At 60.1% G+C, this 18,049-nt stretch overlaps 1 protein-coding gene across 2 annotated transcripts in view; it reads left to right on the forward strand.

Annotated features, from left to right (window-relative positions):
- Positions 1 to 18,049, forward strand: part of KIRREL3 (kirre like nephrin family adhesion molecule 3) — a 474,640-nt gene that overhangs the window by 357,003 nt on the left and 99,588 nt on the right. For both annotated transcript variants that reach the window (XM_054176072.1, XM_054176071.1), the window contains exon 2: positions 11,430 to 11,507. In XM_054176072.1, coding sequence (XP_054032047.1) covers positions 11,430 to 11,507 — 78 coding nt within the window. The remainder of the gene's footprint in view (positions 1 to 11,429; positions 11,508 to 18,049) is intronic.

The raw sequence follows: 18,049 nt of genomic DNA on the forward strand, positions 1-18,049 counted from the left end.
TAGCCTTTCCCTCTCTTGGTTTAGCCTTTCCCTCTCTTGGTTTAGCCTTTTCCTCCCTTGGTCCAGTGTTTTCCTCTCTTGGTTCAGTCTTTTCCTCCCTTGGTTTAGGCTTTTCTTGTCATGGTTGTCTTTTTCTCTCTTGGTTTAGCCTTTCCCTCTCTTGGTTTAGCCTTTCCCTCTCTTGGTTTAGCCTTTCCCTCCCTTGGTCCAGTCTTTTCCTCTCTTGGCTCAGTCTTTTCCTCCCTTGGTTTAGGCTTTTCCTGTCATGGTTGTCTTTTTCTCTCTTGGTTTAGACTTTTTCTCCCTTGGTTTAGGCTTTTCCTCCCTTGGTCCAGTCTTTTCCTCTCTTGGTTCAGTGTTTTCCTTCAATGGTTCAGTGTTTTCCTTCAATGGTTCAGTCTTTTCCTCCCTTGGTTTAGCCTTTTCCTCCCATGGTTTAGCCTTTTCTTCCCTTGGTTTAGCCTTATCTTCCCTTGGTTTAGCCTTTTCCTCTCTTGGTTTAGTCTTTTCCTCCCTTGGTTCAGCCTTTTCCTCCTTTGGTTCAGTCTTTTCCTTTCATGGTTAGCCTTTTCCTCTCTTGGTTTAGCCTTTTCCTCTCTTGGTTCAGTCTTTTCCTTTCATGGTTTAGCCTTTTCCTCTCTTGGTTCAGTCTTTTCCTTTCATGGTTTAGCCTTTTCCTCCCTTGGTTCAGCCTTTTCCTCCCTTGGTTCAGTCTTTTCCTCTCTTGGTTTAGCCTTTTCCTCTCTTGGTTCAGTCTTTTCCTCTCTTGGTTCAGCCTTTTCCTCTCTTGGTTTAGCCTTTTCCTCCCTTGGTTTAGCCTTTTCCTCCCTTGGTTTAGCCTTTTCCTCTCTTGGTTTAGCCTTTTCCTCCCTTGGTTTAGCCTTTTCCTCTCTTGGTTTAGTCTTTTCCTCCCTTGGTTTAGATCAGGGTTGGACTCAGTGCTCTTCAAGGCCTTTTCCAAGCAGAGGCTGTGCACAGAGGCTGGGCAGAGGGCAGCTGAGCTTTGTGATCTTTTGAGGGGGAGAAAGAGGTCCATGTCCTGCTCAGAGCTGGAAGCCTCATCTCAGTGACCCTCAGGTGGTTTGTCAGAGGGGAAGGTTCTCTTCTTGGCAACCATTTAACTCAGCTCACCTCTGCTCAGTGCTGCTCACCTCTGCTCAGTGCTTCCCACCTCTGCTTTGGCCAAGCATGCAGCTGGCTGTTGTCACTGCAGTGTGCTGGGTAGGTTGTTGGCTACACCCCTGGAGAAAAGGCCTTGGGGGTGCTGGGGGAGGAGAAGCTCAGCAGGAGCCAGCAGGGAGCACTTGCAGCCCAGAGAGCCAAGCAGAGCCTGGGCTGCAGCAAGAGAAGTGTGGCCAGCAGGGCCAGGGAGGGGATTCTGCCCCTCTGCTCCACTCTGCTGAGACCACAGCTGCAGCTCTGGGGCCAGCTCTGGAGCCTCTGTGCCAGGAAGGCTCTGGAGGGGCTGGAAGGTGTCCAGAGCAGGGCCAGGAGGAGGAGCAGAGGGCTGGAGCTGCTCTGCTCTGCAGACAGCCTGAGAGAGTTGGGGTTGTGCAGGCTGCAGAGGAGAAGGCTCCCAGGAGACCTTCTGGTGGCCTTCCAGGAGCTGCAGGGGGCTGCAAGCAAGCTGGGGAGGGACTTTGGAGGGGGTGAGGGAGGGATAGGACTGGGAGGGGATGGAGCAGAAGTAGAAGTGGGGAGCTTGAGATTGGCTGTGAGGAAGAAGTTGTTGCCCAGGAGGGTGGTGAGAGCCTGGCCCAGGCTGCCCAGGGAGGTGGTGGAAGCCTCCTGCCTGGAGGTGTTTGCAGCCAGGCTGGAGGTGGCTGTGAGCAACCTGCTGTGGTGTGAGGTGTCCCTGCCCATGGCAGGGGGGTTGGAGCTGTCCCAGTGCCTCCCCAGCCTCACGGTGAAGATCTTTCCTCAAGCACCTCTCTGGGGCTGGGTTTCAGGAGGTTTTTTTTTTTTAGGCCTTTTTCTGTGTTTCTTCCTTCCCTTCCCCCCCCCCCCCCCCCCCCCCCGAAGATCTTTAGCAAAACCTCATGCTTTGAAAAGCCCAAAAAGTGCTGAGTGAGGAACTCATTATCAGCGGTGTGAGGAGAGCTCAGCTCCCTCCTGCAGCAATTAGCAGCCCTAAGCGCAGCCCTGGCTCCGCTTGCAGCTCAGCTCCGGCAGGCTGGAGGTGGTGAGGTGATAATGAACTTGTGGAGCTGCTCCTCTTGCTCTTTCAAGGTGCTGATGGCAGCTTTTGGCAGGTTGAAAAGAGAGCCGTGGAAAGGAATGGGCTGAGCAATCCCAGCCCGTTGCTTGTCAGGGGCTGGGGAGCAGGGATGGCACCGGGGCAGGGGGGTGAAGCTGAGGAGCTGTGTGCAGGACGCTGGTGATGGCCAAGGGTGGGAGAGTGGCCTCCTGGGCAGGGGAAGCCAAGCTGCTGGCTGTGAGCTGTAGGGTTTGGCAGGAGGGGTAGCAGGGAAGGGGCAGAAGGTGTCCTGATGGGCAGCAACTTGGCCAACCTCCTGCAGCAGCACAGGGCAGGAGCAGGGACCTGGGTCTTGGTTCCCTTTCAGTCTCCTCTCAGGGAAGCAGCTGGGGGAGAGCAACCTCCTGAAGGGGCAGCAGGGCAAGGGCAGGGTCCTGGCCCTGGGCAGGAACAACCTCCTGCAGCAGCACAGGGCAGGGGGAAGCTGCTGGCAAGCAGCTGCAAGCAGAAGCAGCTGGCAGTGCTGGGGGCCAAGGAGTTGGCCAGCAGCAGCAAGGTGGCCTGGGGGCCAAGAAGGCCAAGGCTGTGCTGGGGGCATGGAGAAGAGTGTGGGCAGCAGCAGGGCAAGGGAGGTTGTGCTGCCCCTCTGCCCTGCCCTGCTGAGGCCACCTCTGGAGCCCTGGGGGCAGTTGTGTGCTGCCCAGGGGCAGAGGGCCAGAGAAGTGCTGGAGAGAGGGCAGGGGAGGCTGGGAAGCTGCTGAGGGGCCTGGAGCAGCTCTGGCAGGAGCCAAGGCTGAGAGCCCTGGGGCTGAGAGCCTGCAGCAGAGCAGCCCCAGAGCAATGCTCAGCAATGCTCAGCAAGAGCTGAAGGGCCCCTGGGGGGCAAGAGGCTGGGGCCAGCCTCTGTTGAGTGGTGCCCAGGGCCAGGCCAAGGGGCAGTGGGCAGAGAGTGGAGGTTGGAGGGGAAGAGGAGGAGAAAGTTGTTTGTTGGGAGGGTGCTGGAGGCCTGGAGCAGGCTGCCCAGAGAGGTTGTGGAGTGTCCTGGTGTGGAGAGCTTCCAACCCCCCTGGGCACTGTGCCCCTGGGCAGGCTGCTGGGGGTGCCCTGCTGGAGCAGGGCTTGGCCTGGAAGATCTCCAGGGGTCCCTTCCCACCCATTCCATGCTGGAGCTCTGTGAAATGAGACACCAGAGTGTTTGGGGCTGCAGTCAGCTCTTTGGAGCAATCCCTGTGCTCCTTAGGCATCAAAATCCATGGATCTTGGATCTTTCCCCCTGTCAGTTTTGTTCTGATCCCTTTCCAGTCAGGTTTTAGAGCCCCTAAGGGACTTTCAGTCCTCCTCTGAAAGCCTTCCTGCTGGGTAGGATCACATCCTGATCTGTTTCACAGCAAGCCTGTGTGATGCTGTGCCTGGAGCTCTTCTAGTCCGTGGGGAATGTGCTCACAAAGCCATCCTGAGCCCCCGGAGAGCTTGTTTCATGCAGACAAGGGAGGAGCAAGTCGTGCTGGGCTGCCTCCCTGCCCTCCACCCTTAGCTCTTGGTGGGACAGTGCTGCTTCTCTGCTCCATGGAGCTCTGGAGGTGGCAGGAGAGGGAGGCTGAAGCAATGCCAGGTTGGTGCCAGTGCAGACCTTGCCTGGCAGCTCCCCCAGTGCCTGCAGATTTGGGTCTGAGCTGCCAAGCAGAGCGTGGGGTGACAGAGAGCCCAGGGCCAGCTGAGCCCTCAGCTTGCTCCAGGAGGGAGGCAGAAGGGGCAGGCAGGGAGAGGGACGAGGCTCAAGCTGCCTCTCAGCCTCTCCTGCTCTCCCTCTTCACACCTTGGTGGGCAGGAGAAAGCTGCATGGAGCACATTTAGCCTGTGCTGGCTCCTGGGACACAGCCACTGGAGTGTGAGCAGGGCAGGTGTGAGCAGGGCAGCTGTGCCCCAGTCCTGGCTGTGTCCCCATGGCCCTGCCTGCTCTGCTGGCTCCTCAGAGCCCAGGGATGTTGTGTGCTGCTGAGATGATGTGGGTGGCTCTGGGCCAGGGCTTTCAGGAGGTGACCTGGGGGAGCTTCATGGCTTTGGGGGCATGGATTGAAGAAGCTTCATGGGTGTTGGGCTCTGATTTAGGGAAGCTTCATGGCTGTTGGGCTCTGAACTGAGGCTGGGGACTCCTGGCTGCATCTCTCATCCTGGTGAAGCCTTCTGAAGTAGAGTGTGGGAGGGAGCAAGTGGTAACCTGGAGCTGCTGGGGGGGACCTTGCCAATACTGCTGAAGGCTTTGGGCTTGAGGGCAGCCCCAAAAGCCTTCTCCAATACAAACTGTGCCAGGAAGGCTCTGGAGGGGCTGGAAGGTGTCCAGAGCAGGGCCAGGAGGAGGAGCAGAGGGCTGGAGCTGCTCTGCTCTGCAGACAGCCTGAGAGAGTTGGGGTTGTGCAGGCTGCAGAGGAGAAGGCTCCCAGGAGACCTTCTGGTGGCCTTCCAGGAGCTGCAGGGGGCTGCAAGCAAGCTGGGGAGGGACTTTGGAGGGGGTCAGGGAGGGATAGGACTGGGGGGGATGGAGCAGAAGTAGAAGTGGGGAGCTTGAGATTGGCTGTGAAGAAGAAGTTGTTGCCCAGGAGGGTGGTGAGAGCCTGGCACAGGCTGCCCAGGGAGGTGGTGGAAGCCTCCTGCCTGGAGGTGTTTGCAGCCAGGCTGGAGGTGGCTGTGAGCAACCTGCTGTGGTGTGAGGTGTCCCTGCCCATGGCAGGGGGCTGGGGCTGGCTGAGCCTTGAGCTCCCTTCCAGCCCTGGCAGCTCTGTGGTTCCATGAGGCAGGCAGCTGAAGCTGTGAGGCCATCAGCACTGCCAGGGCTGCTGGACACTTGCACTGACTTAAGGCAAGCTCTGCTTCTCCTCAGCAGCCTGGGTGAGGCAGGATGCTCTGTGAGGAGAAGTTTTGCAGCCTTGGGCCAAGGTTGTCACCTCCTCTGCTTTGCTGGCTGAACTTCCCTCTGTTTGAGAAGTAGTCCCAGAACCAAGCCCTGGGGCCTGAGCCACACAGAGACTGGGAGAGAGGTGTTTGGAAATGTGTGTCCTGGGCTGGGCACTGGGGAGGCCACAGCTCAAACCCTGGGTTCAGCCTTGGGGACCTCGCTCCAAGAAGGACACTGAGGGTCTGGAGCAGGTCCAGAGAAGGGCAAGGAGGCTGGGGAGGGGTCTGGAGCACAGCCCTGGGAGGAGAGGCTGAGGGAGCTGGGGTTGCTTAGCCTGCAGAAGAGGAGGCTCAGGGGAGACCTTCTTGCTCTCTGCAACTCCCTGAAGGGAGGTTGGAGCCAGCTGGGGGTTGGGCTCTTCTGCCAGGCACCCAGCAGCAGAACAAGAGGACACAGTCTCAAGCTGTGCCAGGGGAGGTTTAGGCTGGAGGTGAGGAGAAAGTTCTTCCCAGCAAGAGGAATTGGCCCTTGGGATGTGCTGCCCAGGGAGGTGGTGGAGTCCCTGTGCCTGGAGGTGTTTAGGAAGAGCCTGGATGAGGCCCTTGGAGCCATGGTTGAGTTGCTCAGATGGTGCTGGGTGAGAGGTTGGACTGGATGAGCTCTGAGGTATTTTCCAGCCTGGTTAATTCTCTTCTCCTCCTCTCCTCCTTCTCCTCTCCTCCTTCTCCTCTCCTCCTTCTCCTCTCCTCCTTCTCCTCTCCTCCTTCTCCTCTCCTCCTTCTCCTCTCCTCCTTCTCCTCCTCTCCTCCTTCTCCTCCTCTCCTCCTTCTCCTCCTCTTCTCCTTCTCCTCCTCTTCTCCTTCTCCTCCTCTTCTCCTTCTCCTCCTCTTCTCCTTCTCTTCCATCCCATCCCATCCCATCCCATTCACCCAGCACCATCTGATCAACTCAACCAGCTTGGCCTTGCTGAGCTCTGAGGTCTTTTCCAACCATATTGATTCCATGATCCCATGGTGCCATGCTCTGGTTGATTGGTTAGGGTTGGCTGATTGATTGGACTCGATGAGCTCTGAGGTCTCTTCCAGCCTGGCTGATTGGGTGGTTCTGTGCTTGTGGGTGAAGTCCCCCAGCAGAACTCATCCCTGGCATCTCTGCCTTCCCTCCTGGATCCATGCAGAGCTCCCAGGCTTGAGGAGCGCTGGAGAGCAGCCCTGCTGCGCAGCTGCCTCGGCGCCTGCCCCCCGGGCGCCGCTGCTCCATCTGCCTGCCTGCCGCGGATGGGCTCTGTGGCGCCGGGGCTGTGCTCCCAGCGGGACACACTCAGCTAATCCTCTGCTTTTAGGGTCTTTAGCAGGGCAATAAGCACCTGACAAGGTGCTCTGTGAGTCCACAACGCAGGCAATGGCTTTACAAACGCAGCTCCTTCCCCGGCAGCCCTGCGGAGCCCAGCGCAGCCTGGCTGAGGCAGGCGGCAGGGAGCTGGGAGCCTCGGTGCTTGAGGCAGCTCTGTGCCCCTGTGCTGGGCTGGAAGCCTCTCAGCTTTCCCTTCCCTTCCTTTTCACTGTGCTTTGACAAACGACCCAGGCCCAGATTCAGTAACAACCTTGCACTCGGTAGAGCTTCTGGGGGGGGGGGGTTGGCTGCTTTCCCCTCTCTGAGGAGCTTGGATTGCTCTGCAGGCTCAGTGCTGGAGGAGAGTTACAGCTCCTGCGGGGTCCCCTTGCTCCTGCGGGGTCCCCTTGCTCCTGCGGGGTCCCCTTCCTCCTGCAGCATCCTCTTGCTCCTGCAGCATCCTCTTGCTCCTGCAGCATTCCCTTGCTCCTGCAGGATCCCCTTGCTCCTGCGGGGTCCCCTTGCTCCTGCAGCATCCCCTTGCTCCTGCAGGGTCCCCTTGCTCCTGCAGCATCCCCTTGCTCCTGCAGCGTCCCCTTGCTCCTGCAGGATCCCCTTGCTCCTGCAGGATCCCCTTCCTCCTGCAGCATCCTCTTGCTCCTGCAGCATCCCCTTGCTCCTGCAGCATCCCCTTGCTCCTGCAGCATCCCCTTGCTCCTGCAGGATCCCCTTGCTCCTGCAGCATCCCCTTGCTCCTGCAGCATCCCCTTGCTCCTGCAGGGTCCCCTTGCTCCTGCAGCATCCCCTTGCTCCTGCAGGATCCCCTTCCTCCTGCAGCATCCCCTTGCTCCTGCAGCATCCCCTTGCTCCTGCAGGATCCCCTTCCTCCTGCAGCATCCCCTTGCTCCTGCAGGGTCCCCTTGCTCCTGCAGCATCCCCTTCCTCCTGCAGGGTCCCCTTGCTCCTGCAGCATCCCCTTCCTCCTGCAGGGTCCCCTTCCTCCTGCAGCATCCCCTTCCTCCTGCAGGGTCCCCTTCCTCCTGCAGGGTCCCCTTCCTCCTGCAGGGTCCCCTTCCTCCTGCAGGGTCCCCTTGCTCCTGCAGGGTCCCCTTGTTCCTGGGGGATCCTCTTGCTCCATGCCCAAATGCAGCAGGGGGTTTGGATGGCTTGGAACTAGGGAGGGACTTTGGGCCAGGGCTGGGAGTGCCAGGATGAGGAACAAGGGCTTGTTGAGAGAGAGAGGGAGACTGGAGATGAGGAAGAGATCAAGACTGAGAAACAGAGTTCCAAAGGGAATGACTTCAGCTGTGGGTTTCCTTTGTGCTGAGCTTCAGCCAGAGCAGGGAGAGCAGCAGCACAGGGAGGGGATTCTGCCCCTCTGCTCTGCTCTGCTCAGCCCCCACCTGCAGCACTGCCTCCAGCTCTGGGGCCCCCAGCACAGGAAGGACCTGGAGCTGCTGGAGAGGCTCCAGAGGAGGCCATGAAGATGATCAGAGGCTGCAGAACCTCCCCTGTGGGGCCAGGCTGGGAGAGCTGGGGCTGTGCAGCCCAGAGAAGAGAAGGTTGCAGGGAGACCTCAGAGCAGCCTCCCAGTAGCTGAAGGGCTCCAGGAGAGCTGGGGAGGGACTCTGGCCAAGGGCTGGGAGTGCCAGGAGGAGGAACAATGGCTTTGAGCTGGAGAGAGGAGATTGAGACTGGAGAGGAGGAAGGAATTGTTGAGAGAGAGGCTGGGGAGACTCTGGCACAGGCTGCCCAGGGAGGCTGTGGCTGTGCCCTGCCTGGAGGTGCTCAGGGCCAGGCTGGATGAGGCCCTGAGGTGGTGGGCTGGTGGGAGGTGTCCCTGCCCATGGCAGGGGGTTGGAACTGGCTGAGCTGCTTGGGGGCAAAGCAAAGGGAGCTGAGCTTCTTGGGGGCAAAGTCAAAGTTTTGAGTCTCTTTCCTTGGAGACTTTCTTGGAGACAGTGAAGGTCTTGAGCCTCTTTCCCTCATGATTCTCTTGGAGGCAAAGCAGAGAGAGTTGATCTTCCCTTGGCTGCTCCTTGGAGGCAGAGCAGAAGGAGTTGATTTTCTTTCCCTTGGATACCTTTTGGAGACAAAGCAAAAGGTGTTGAGCTTCTTTGCTTAGAGACTTCAGAGGCAGTGAAGGGCCTGAGCCTCTTTTCCCTCAAGCTTCTCTTGGAGAAGCTGCTGAGCTTCTCTCCCTGGAGGCTTTCCTGCTCTTTCAACAGCCCCCACCCAAAGCCTTCCCTCCTGAGCCCTCCAGGTAGGATGAGGCCTTTCCAGCCTCCCCAGCCACCTCCTTTGGGTGCCACTGACACCAGGACCCCTGGCATGGGGCTTGCTCCTTCCTCATCCTGGAAAGGGAGAATGCTTGGAGTGAAGCTCAGGCACAGAGCAGCAGCCTGGGGGGGGGGTTGGGGGTCAATATTTCCAGGTAGGAAACTCCAGCAGGAGAAGGGGGGAGGATGGCAACATGAGCCTGCTGCTCATCCAGAGTTATCAAACTCCCATTTAAGAGCCCAGCTGCCTCTGCTCCTCTCCTAAGAGCTTAATTGGTGTGCAACAGCCTAGCTAATGAAGCACAGATCAATAGTGGAAAGCAGCTAATTGATATTTAATATGGATGGGGGGAGGGGGGGGAGGGGTAAAAAAACCACCACCCAGGCAAGCCAGGAGCTGGCTGTCACATCATGAACTCAATGTGAGTAAGCAAAGGCAGAGCAGTCAGTGCCCCAGCAAGGATGAGAGACTTGAGGGCTCTTTAATGCGCTCCCAATTAGCATGAGGGGGGAAATTTATTAAGCAGCTATCATCAGGCTGTTAAACCTTGATCAGCCTTCCTGGGGGCAGCCAGGGGCACAGCAGCACAGGGCAGGGGGGCCAAGGAGGCCAGTGGTGGCCTGGGGGGGCATCAGGAAAAGTTCTCCTCCCCATCTCCCTCTGCCCTGCTGAGGCCACAGCTGGAATCTTGTGGCCAGCTCTGGGCTGCTCGGCTCCAGAAGGACCTCAGGGAACTGCTGCAGGCAGTGGAAGATCTTCCTCACCAGGAGAGCCTGAGGGAGCTGAGGGCTCTGCAGCTTGGAGAGCAGGAGCCTGAGGGTGGCCTCACTGCTGGGCATCAAGATGTGCAGGGTGATGCCCAGAGGCTGGAGCCAGGCTCTGCTGGGGGATGCCCAATGCCAGCACAAGGGGCAGTGGTGGAAGCTGAGGCAGAGGAAGTGCCATGGACACAGGAGGAGGAATTTTCTCCCTGTGAGGGTGACAGAGCCCTGGAGCAGGCTGCCCAGGGGGGCTGTGGAGTCTCCTTCTGTGGAGATGTTCAAACCCTGCCTGGATGAGTTCCTGTGTGAGCTGCTCTGGGTGCTCCTGCCCTGGCAGGGGGTTGGCCTGGATGAGCTCTGGAGGTCCCTTCCAGCCCTTAACACTCTGTGGCTGTGAAAAGTGTGGCCAGCAGGGCTGGGGAGGTTCTTCTTGCCTTCTATCCAGCTGAGACCACAGCTGCAATCCTGTGCCCAGTGCTGGGCTCCCCAGCTCAAGAGAAACAGAGACCTGCTGGAGAGAGTCCAAGGGAGAGCCAGGAGGATGCTCAGGGGACTTGGGCATCTCCCCTGTGGAGAGAGACTGAGAGCCCTGGGGCTGTTTGGTGTGGAGAGGAGAAGGCTGAGAGGGGTCTGATCAATGTCTATCAAGAGCTGAGGGCTGGGGGCAAGGGGAGGGGGCAAGGGGAGGGGGCCAGGCTCTGTTTGGTGACACCTGGTAATAGGACAAGGAACAATGGATATAAGCTGGAACCCAGGGGATTCCACCTCTGAATGGTTTGGTGTGAGGCTCCCAGAGCCTTGCAGCAGGCTGCCCAGAGAGGTTGTGGAGTCTCCTTCCCTGGAGCCTTCCCAGCCCTGCCTGGATGTGTTCTGTGTGACCTGTGCTGGACTCTGTGGCTGGGACTGGAAGATCTCCAGAGGTCATAGAACCACAGAATCAATGAGGTTGGAAAAGACCTCAGAGCTCATCAAGTCCAACCTAGGACCTAATCCCCAGCACCTTCTGACAACTAAACCATGGCACCAAGCACCACATCCAATCCCCTCCTGAACACCTCCAGGCACAGGGACTCCACCACCTCCCTGGGCAGCACATCCCAAGGGCTAACAACTCTCTCTGGGAAGAACTTTCTCCTCACCTTGAGCCTAAACTTCCCTGGCACAGCTTGAGACTGTGTCCTCTTGTTCTGGGGCTGGCTGACTGGGAGAAGAGCCCAACCCCCACCTGGCTCCAACCTCCCTTCAGGCAGTTGCAGAGAGCAAGAAGGTCTCCCCTGAGCCTCCTCTTCTGCAGGCTAAGCAACCCCAGCTCCCTCAGCCTCTCCTCCCAGGGCTGTGCCCCAGACCCCTCCCCAGCCTCCTTGCCCTTCTCTGGACACCTTCAAGTCTCTCAATGTCCTTCCTGAGCTGAGGAGCCCAGAGCTGGACACAGGACTCCAGGGGTGGCCTCAGCAGTGCTGAGCACAGGGCACAAGGACTTCCCTGCTCCTGCTGGCCACACTCTGCCTGATGCAGGCCAGGATGCCCTTGGCCTTCTTGGCCCCCTGGGCACACTGCTGCCTCCTGTTCAGCTGCTCTCCACCACTCCCCCCAGGTCCCTCTCTGCCTGGCTGCTCTCAGCCACTCTGCCCCCAGCCTGCAGCACTGCCTGGGGTTGCTGTGGCCAAAGTGCAGCCCCTGGCACTGGGACTTGTTCAATGCCATCCTGTTGGCCTCTGCCCAGCTGTGCAGCCTGGCAAGGTCCCTCTGCAGAGCTCTGCTGCCCTCTGACAGCTCAACTCCTGCCCCCAGCTTGGTGTCCTCTGCACATTCACTGCTGCTGGACTCCATCCCCTCCTGCAGATCATCAATGAAGATATTGCTCAGGCTGGGGCCCAGCACTGCTCCCTGGGGGCAGCCCTGGTTCCTGGCTGCCAGCTGGCTGTGGCAGCCTCCCCTCCTGACCTGGCTCTCCCTTCTCTTGCAGAGCTGGGGCTGCCAGGCCGAGGATGCTGCCTGGTGCTGGGCTTCATGTACAAGGAGAAGTATCGCAGGATGAGTGAAGGTGAGCAGCTCCCTTCCCTTCCCTTCCCTTCCCTTTCCTTTCCTTCCCCTTTCCTTCCCCTCCCCCTCCCCTCCCCCTCCCCTCCCCCTTCCCCTTCCCTTCCCCTTCCCTTCCCCTTCCCTTCCCCTTCCCTTCCCCTTCCCTTCCCCTTCCCCTTCCCTTCCCCTTCCCTTCCCCTTCCCTTCCCTTCCCTTCCCTTCCCCTTCCCTTCCCCTTCCCTTCCCTTCCCCTTCCCCTTCCCCTTCCCCTTCCCCTTCCCCTTCCCCTTCCCCTTCCCTTCCCCTTCCCTTCCCCTTCCCTTCCCCTTCCCCTTCCCCTTCCCCTTCCCCTTCCCTTCCCCTCCCCTCCCCTCCCCTCCCCTCCCCTCCCCCTTCCCCCCTCCCCCTTCCCCCCTCCCCCTTCCTCCCTCCCCCTTCCCCCTTCCCCCTTCCCCCTTCCCCCTTCCCCCTTCCCCTTCCCCTTCCCCCTTCCCTCCCAGCAAGGGCCATGGCTGGCTGCCCCCCTGCCTGCTCAGCCCCTGGAGCCAGTCCTGCATCCCCTTTGCTCTCCTGGTGGCCCTGGCTGGGGGAAGCCTCCCTGCCTGAGGCTGCAAGAGAAGAGGCTCAGCTCCTCAGCTGCATGCCCCCCAGAGCCTCTCTCTGCTTTGTGACATGGAAGCTCTGCAGGGGGAGCTCCAGCTGGGAACTGCATTGTCCAGGCTGTGCTTTAGATCTCGGGTCAGAAGAGCTCTGCAAGGTCTCCAGTGAGCAGCAGTGGTGAGGCTTTGGGGTTAGGATTTCACCTTGAGAGAGGAGCCCTGGAGAATTCAGCAGCAGGAGGGCTCAGGGGAAGAGAGCACAGCTCACAGGGGCACAGCTCACAGGGGGTCAGGGGCTGGAAGGGACCTCTGGAGAGCTCCCAGCCCAAGCCCCTGCCAGAGCAGGACCATGGAATCCAGCCCAGGTCACACAGAACACATCCAGGCAGGGCTGGGAAGGCTCCAGGGAAGGAGACTCCACAACCTCTCTGGGCAGCCTGCTGCAGGCCTCTGGGAGCCTCCCAGGGCAGAAGTTCCTCCTCCTGCTGAGCTGCAACCTCCTGGGCTGCAGTTTCCATCCCTTGCTCCTTGGCCTATGCCAGGGTGCAGCTGAGCAGAGCCTGGCCCTGTGCCCTCCCTCCTGACCCCCAGCCCTCAGCTCTTGAGAGACATTGATCAGATCCCTCTCAGCCTTCTCCTCTGCAGCCTGAGCAGCCCCAGGGCTCTCAGCCTCTCCTCCCCAGGCAGTGCTGAGGGCAGAGGAGGCTTCAGCTGCCCTGGGCTGGAGCCCTGCTGCAGGGAAGGTTGTGGCTCAGAGATCAGTTAGGAGCTCAAAGGTTCCTCCCATCCCCCAGGGCCCCTCGAGGCTGAGCTGTGAGGTGGGGAAAGAGCTCCAGAAGGCTTCACCTCCTGCCTGTTAATGACCACACACTCATTAAGCATTGATGACAGCAAGGGGGAAGGGGAAGGGGCAGCCCCTGGGGGGAAAGGGTGGCAGAGCCTTGGCCAAGGGCTGAGAGAAGCTCTCCCAGGTTGGGACTGGAGGATCTTGAAGGCCATGGGAGGGAGGTTGGGAGTAGAGGATCTTGAAGGTCATGGGAGGGAGGTTGGGACTGGAGGATCTTGAAGGCCATGGGAGGGAGGTTGGGACTGGAGGATCTTGAAGGTCATGGGAGGGAGGTTGGGACTGGAGGATGTTGAAGGCCATGGGAGGGAGGTTGGGAGTAGAGGATCTTGAAGGCCATGGGAGGGAGGTTGGGACTGGAGGATCTTGAAGGCTATGGGAGGGAGGTTGGGAGTAGAGGATCTTGAAGGTCATGGGAGGGAGGTTGGGACTGGAAGATCTTGAAGGCTATGGGAGGGAGGTTGGGACTGGAGGATCTTGAAGGCCATGGGAGGGAGGTTGGGACTGGAGGATCTTGAAGGTCATGGGAGGGAGGTTGGGACTGGAAGATCTTGAAGGCTATGGGAGGGAGGTTGGGACTGGAGGATCTTGAAGGTCATGGGAGGGAGGTTGGGACTAGAGGACCTTGAAGGCTATGGGAGGGAGGTTGGGACTGGAGGATCTTGAAGGTCATGGGAGGGAGGCTGGGACTGGAGGATCTTGAAGGCCATGGGAGGGAGGTTGGGAGTAGAGGACCTTGAAGGCTATGGGAGGGAGGTTGGGACTGGAGGATCTTGAAGGTCCTGGGAGGGAGGTTGGGAGTAGAGGACCTTGAAGGCCATGGGAGGGAGGTTGGGACTGGAGGATGTTGAAGGTCATGGGAGGGAGGTTGGGACTGGAGGATCTTGAAGGTCCTGGGAGGGAGGTTGGGAGTAGAGGACCTTGAAGGCCTTGGGAGGGAGGTTGGGACTGGAGGATCTTGAAGGCTATGGGAGGGAGGTTGGGAGTAGAGGACCTTGAAGGCCATGGGAGGGAGGTTGGGACTGGAGGATGTTGAAGGTCATGGGAGGGAGGTTGGGACTGGAGGATCTTGAAGGTCATGGGAGGGAGGTTGGGAGTAGAGGACCTTGAAGGCCATGGGAGGGAGGTTGGGACTGGAGGATCTTGAAGGGTCATGGGAGGGAGGTTGGGACTGGAGGATCTTGAAGGGTCATGGCAGGGAGGTTGGGACTGGAGGATCTTGAAGGTCCTGGGAGGGAGGTTGGGACTGGAGGATCTTGAAGGCCATGGGAGGGAGGTTGGGACTGGAGGATGTTGAAGGTCATGGGAGGGAGGTTGGGACTGGAGGATCTTGAAGGCCATGGGAGGGAGGTTGGGACTGGAGGATCTTGAAGGTCCTTTCCAGCCTCAGCCCCTCTGTGTGGTTCTGCAAAGCCTGGGCCAGGCTGGGCCCTGCCCAGCTGCAGGCAGGAAGCTTATCCTCAGGTCAGAAGTGGATGTGGGAAGGTCTGAGTCAGAGAATGGTTGAGGTTGGCAAAGCCTTCCAAGATCCCCCAGGCCAACCCCAACCCAGCCCCACCATGGCCACCAAACCCTGGCCCCAAGGGCCATGGCCACAGGGTTCTGGAACACCTCCAGGCATGGGGACTCCACCACCTCCCTGGGCAGCCTCTGCCAGGCCCTGACCCCTCTGGCAGCACAGAAATTGTTCCTCATCCCCAAGCTGAGCCTCCCCTGGCCCAATTCCAGGCCATTTCTTCTTCTCCTGTCCTGTAGAAGAGGCCAACCCCAGCCCCACCACAGCCTCCTTGCAGGGAGCTGCAGAGAGCAAGGAGGTCTCCCTCAGCCTCCTCTGCTCCAGCCTCACCACCCCCAGCTCCCTCAGCTGCTCCTCCCCAGCCCTCTTCCCCAGACCCTTCCCCAGCTTCCTTGCCCTTCCCTGGCCCTGCTGCAGCCTCTCAAGGTCCTGCTGGGACTGAGGAGCCCAGACCTGACCCCAGCACTCCAGGGGTGGCCTCAGCAGCCCTCAGCAGTGCTGTAGGATGTTTGGGGACTGTTCTAGACCATTCCTTGGGGCTTTAAGCAGAGGAGAGCCTCATGGTTGAGGTTTGTGATGCCTGAGGATGCAACAGATGCTTTCTTTTATCCATTTATTCCTCCCCTGGGGGCTTCTGCCCCCAAATGTGGAGTCCAGAAGGGGAAATAGCTGGGGAGGGACTTCTGCCATGGGAGTGACACCATAGTGAGAGAGCCCCAGACTGGCTGGGAGGGAAGGGACCCCAAGGCTCCTCCAGGGCAGCCCCCTGCAGCCCCCAGGGACATCCCCAAGCACAGCAGGCTGCTCCCAGCCCCAACCAACCTGCCCTGCCCTGCTGCCAGCCATGGGGCAGCTCCACCTCTCTGGGCAGCCTGGGCCAGGCTCTCCCCAGCCTCAGGCTCAACCATTTCTCCTTCTCTCCCCTCTCAAGCTCCCTCTTTGCCTTCCCAACCATCCCCCCTTGGCCTGGCCCAGCAGGCCCTGCTCCAACCTCTGTGCCCAGCTTGCTTCAGGTGCTGGGAGGCCACCAGAAGGTGTCCCTGGAGCCTTCTCCTCTGCAGGCTGCCCAAGGCCAACTCTCTCAGCCCAGCAGAGGTCCTGTCCCAGCCAGGGCTGCCCCAGTCCCTGTGCAGGACCTTGCCTCACAAGGTTCCCCTGGAGCCATGTGCCCAGCACCCCCTGGATGGATCCCTCAGGCTTCTCACCCTAACAGCAGCAGGGAGCTGGGATCCAGGCTCCAGCTGATTGCTGCCTGTGTTGAAGGAGAACCAAGAAGTGTTGGGAAGGCTTCCTCAGCCCTGCAAGGAAGGAGCCAAAGCCTCTGAGCTGGCTGTGCTGTGCCCCTCACACCCTGCTGGTGTGGCACAGAAGCTTTTGGGTTGGAAGGAAGCTTCAAAAGCATTGAGTACAACCCTGAGCCCAGCCCTGCCCCAGGGCACCACCAGGCCATGGCCTCAGCACCACAGCCCCAGGGCTCAGAAACCCCTCCAGGGATGGGGACTGCCCTGGGCAGCCTGGGCCAGGCCTGGGCAGCCCTCAAGGGGAAGAAATTGTTCCTCATGGCCAAGTTGAACCTTCCCTGGGGCAACCTGAGGCCATTGCCTCTTGTCCTGTGCCTTGGGAGCAGAGCCCAAGCCCCACCTGGCTCCAGCCTCCCTGCAGGGAGCTGCAGAGAGCAAGGAGGTCTCCCTCAGCCTCCTCTGCTCCAGCCTCACCACCCCCAGCTCCCTCAGCTGCTCCTCTCCAGCCCTCTTCTCCAGACCCTTCCCCAGCTTCCTTGCCCTTCCCTGGCCCTGCTCCAGCACCATCCTGGGCATCCATCCTGGGGATCCATCCTGGGATCCCCCAGGGCTGGGATCCTGGCTCCAGCCCCCTTGCAGGGAGCTGCAGAGGGCAAGGAGGTCTCCCTCAGCCTCCTCTGCTCCAGGCTGCTCCTCCCCAGCTCTGCTCTCTCTGTCCCAGCAGCTCCTCACCGAGCTTGCCACAGGATGGAAAGCTTCCCACAGCCCCCAGGCTGAAGCCAGGAGGGGGCTGAGGAGCAGCTGGGTTTATTGATGAGCATCTCTCATTACCTGCTCATTAAGCCAGCAGGCTGCCATGTGCTGATGTGCTCTTGGGCTGGGAGGGGGCTGCCAGCCTCTCTGCAGCAGCCAGCAGCCAGCCACACAGCAGGGGCTGGTGGGAAACACATCTGCAGGGAGCTGCTGGGGCTGTGGGGCAGAGCCCAGAGCTCCTCAGGGCTTCTCCCAAGGGGCTGAGGAAGGGCTGCAAGTGGGGCCTGGATTCAAGCAGCTTCTCCTTTCTCCTGGTTCTTGCCCTGCCTGGGCAAAAGGCAGGCACCAAAAGGCAGGAGCTGGCTGCTGAGGCTGGAGCCTGAGCTCCTGCATGGTGGCTGAGTGATGGCTAAAGGCACTGGGGGGGCACTGCCCTCTGCCTGCAGAGCTGGGGCTCAGGGGAGGGGTCCCATGGCTGGCAAAGGCTGGGAGCTGTATCAGTGTGGCCAGCAGGGCAAGGGAGGATCTCTTCCCCCTCTACAGTACCCTGTTGAGAGCAGATCTGGTCCTGGGTCCAGTCTTGGGCTCCCCAGTTGCAGAGGGCCAGAGAAGTGCTGGAGAGAGGGCAGGGGAGGAGGCTGAAGGGCCTGGAACCTGCTGTGATGAGGGAAGGCTGAGAGCCCTGGGGCTGAGAGCCTGCAGCAGAGCAGCCCCAGAGCAATGCTCAGCAATGCTCAGCAAGAGCTGAAGGGCCCCTGGGGGGCAAGAGGCTGGGGCCAGCCTCTGCTGAGTGGTGCCCAGGGCCAGGCCCAGGGGCAGTGGGCAGAGAGTGGAGCCCAGGAGGTTGGAAAGTTGTTTGTTGGGAGGGTGCTGGAGGCCTGGAGCAGGCTGCCCAGAGAGGTTGTGGAGTGTCCTGGTGTGGAGAGCTTCAAGACCCATCAGGAGTTGATCTCTTAGAGGGCAGCAGAGCTCTGCAGAGGGACCTTGCCAGGCTGCACAGCTGGGCAGAGGCCAACAGGATGGCACTGAACAAGTCCAAGGCCAACTCTCTCAGCCTGGCTCCCAGCAGAGGGCTTCCAGCCCTGCCAGCAGTGCTGTGGCCTCCTCTGGCCCTGCTGCCCCAGCTCCCTGCCTGTGCTGTGCTGAGGGCTCCAGAGCTGCCCCAGCCCTGCAGGGGGGGTGAGCAGAGCCCAGCAGAGGGGCAGAATCCCCTCCCTGCCCCTGCTGCCCACCCTGCTGGGGCTCAGCCCAGGCCAGGCTGGGGCTGGGACATTTCACTCCCAAACTTCCTTCCCCTCCATGGTGGCCTCCAGGGACTGAGTCCCAGCCCCAGCAGTGTCTGTGCAAGGCTCCTGCAGCTGAGGACCCAACGACCCCTCCCCAAATGCTGTTTGCCAGCTCCAAACAGCATCAGGAGCAGCATCAGTGGCTGCCACAGTGGCTTGGCTGGAGCTGCCCAGATGTCCTCTCCTTGTCTCTCCTCTCCTTCAGGAGCCCTTTGGTCTGTGGAGCTGTGCCAGGGCAGCCCCCCCTGGGCAGGAGAGCCAGTGGCCATTTGTCACCCAGTGACAGAGCTCTGATAACCACTGGCAGTGCTCAGCTGCTGGATCA

The sequence above is a fragment of the Dryobates pubescens genome, chromosome 34, assembly GCF_014839835.1.
Source record: "Dryobates pubescens isolate bDryPub1 chromosome 34, bDryPub1.pri, whole genome shotgun sequence".
Taxonomy (NCBI): Eukaryota; Metazoa; Chordata; class Aves; order Piciformes; family Picidae; genus Dryobates; species Dryobates pubescens.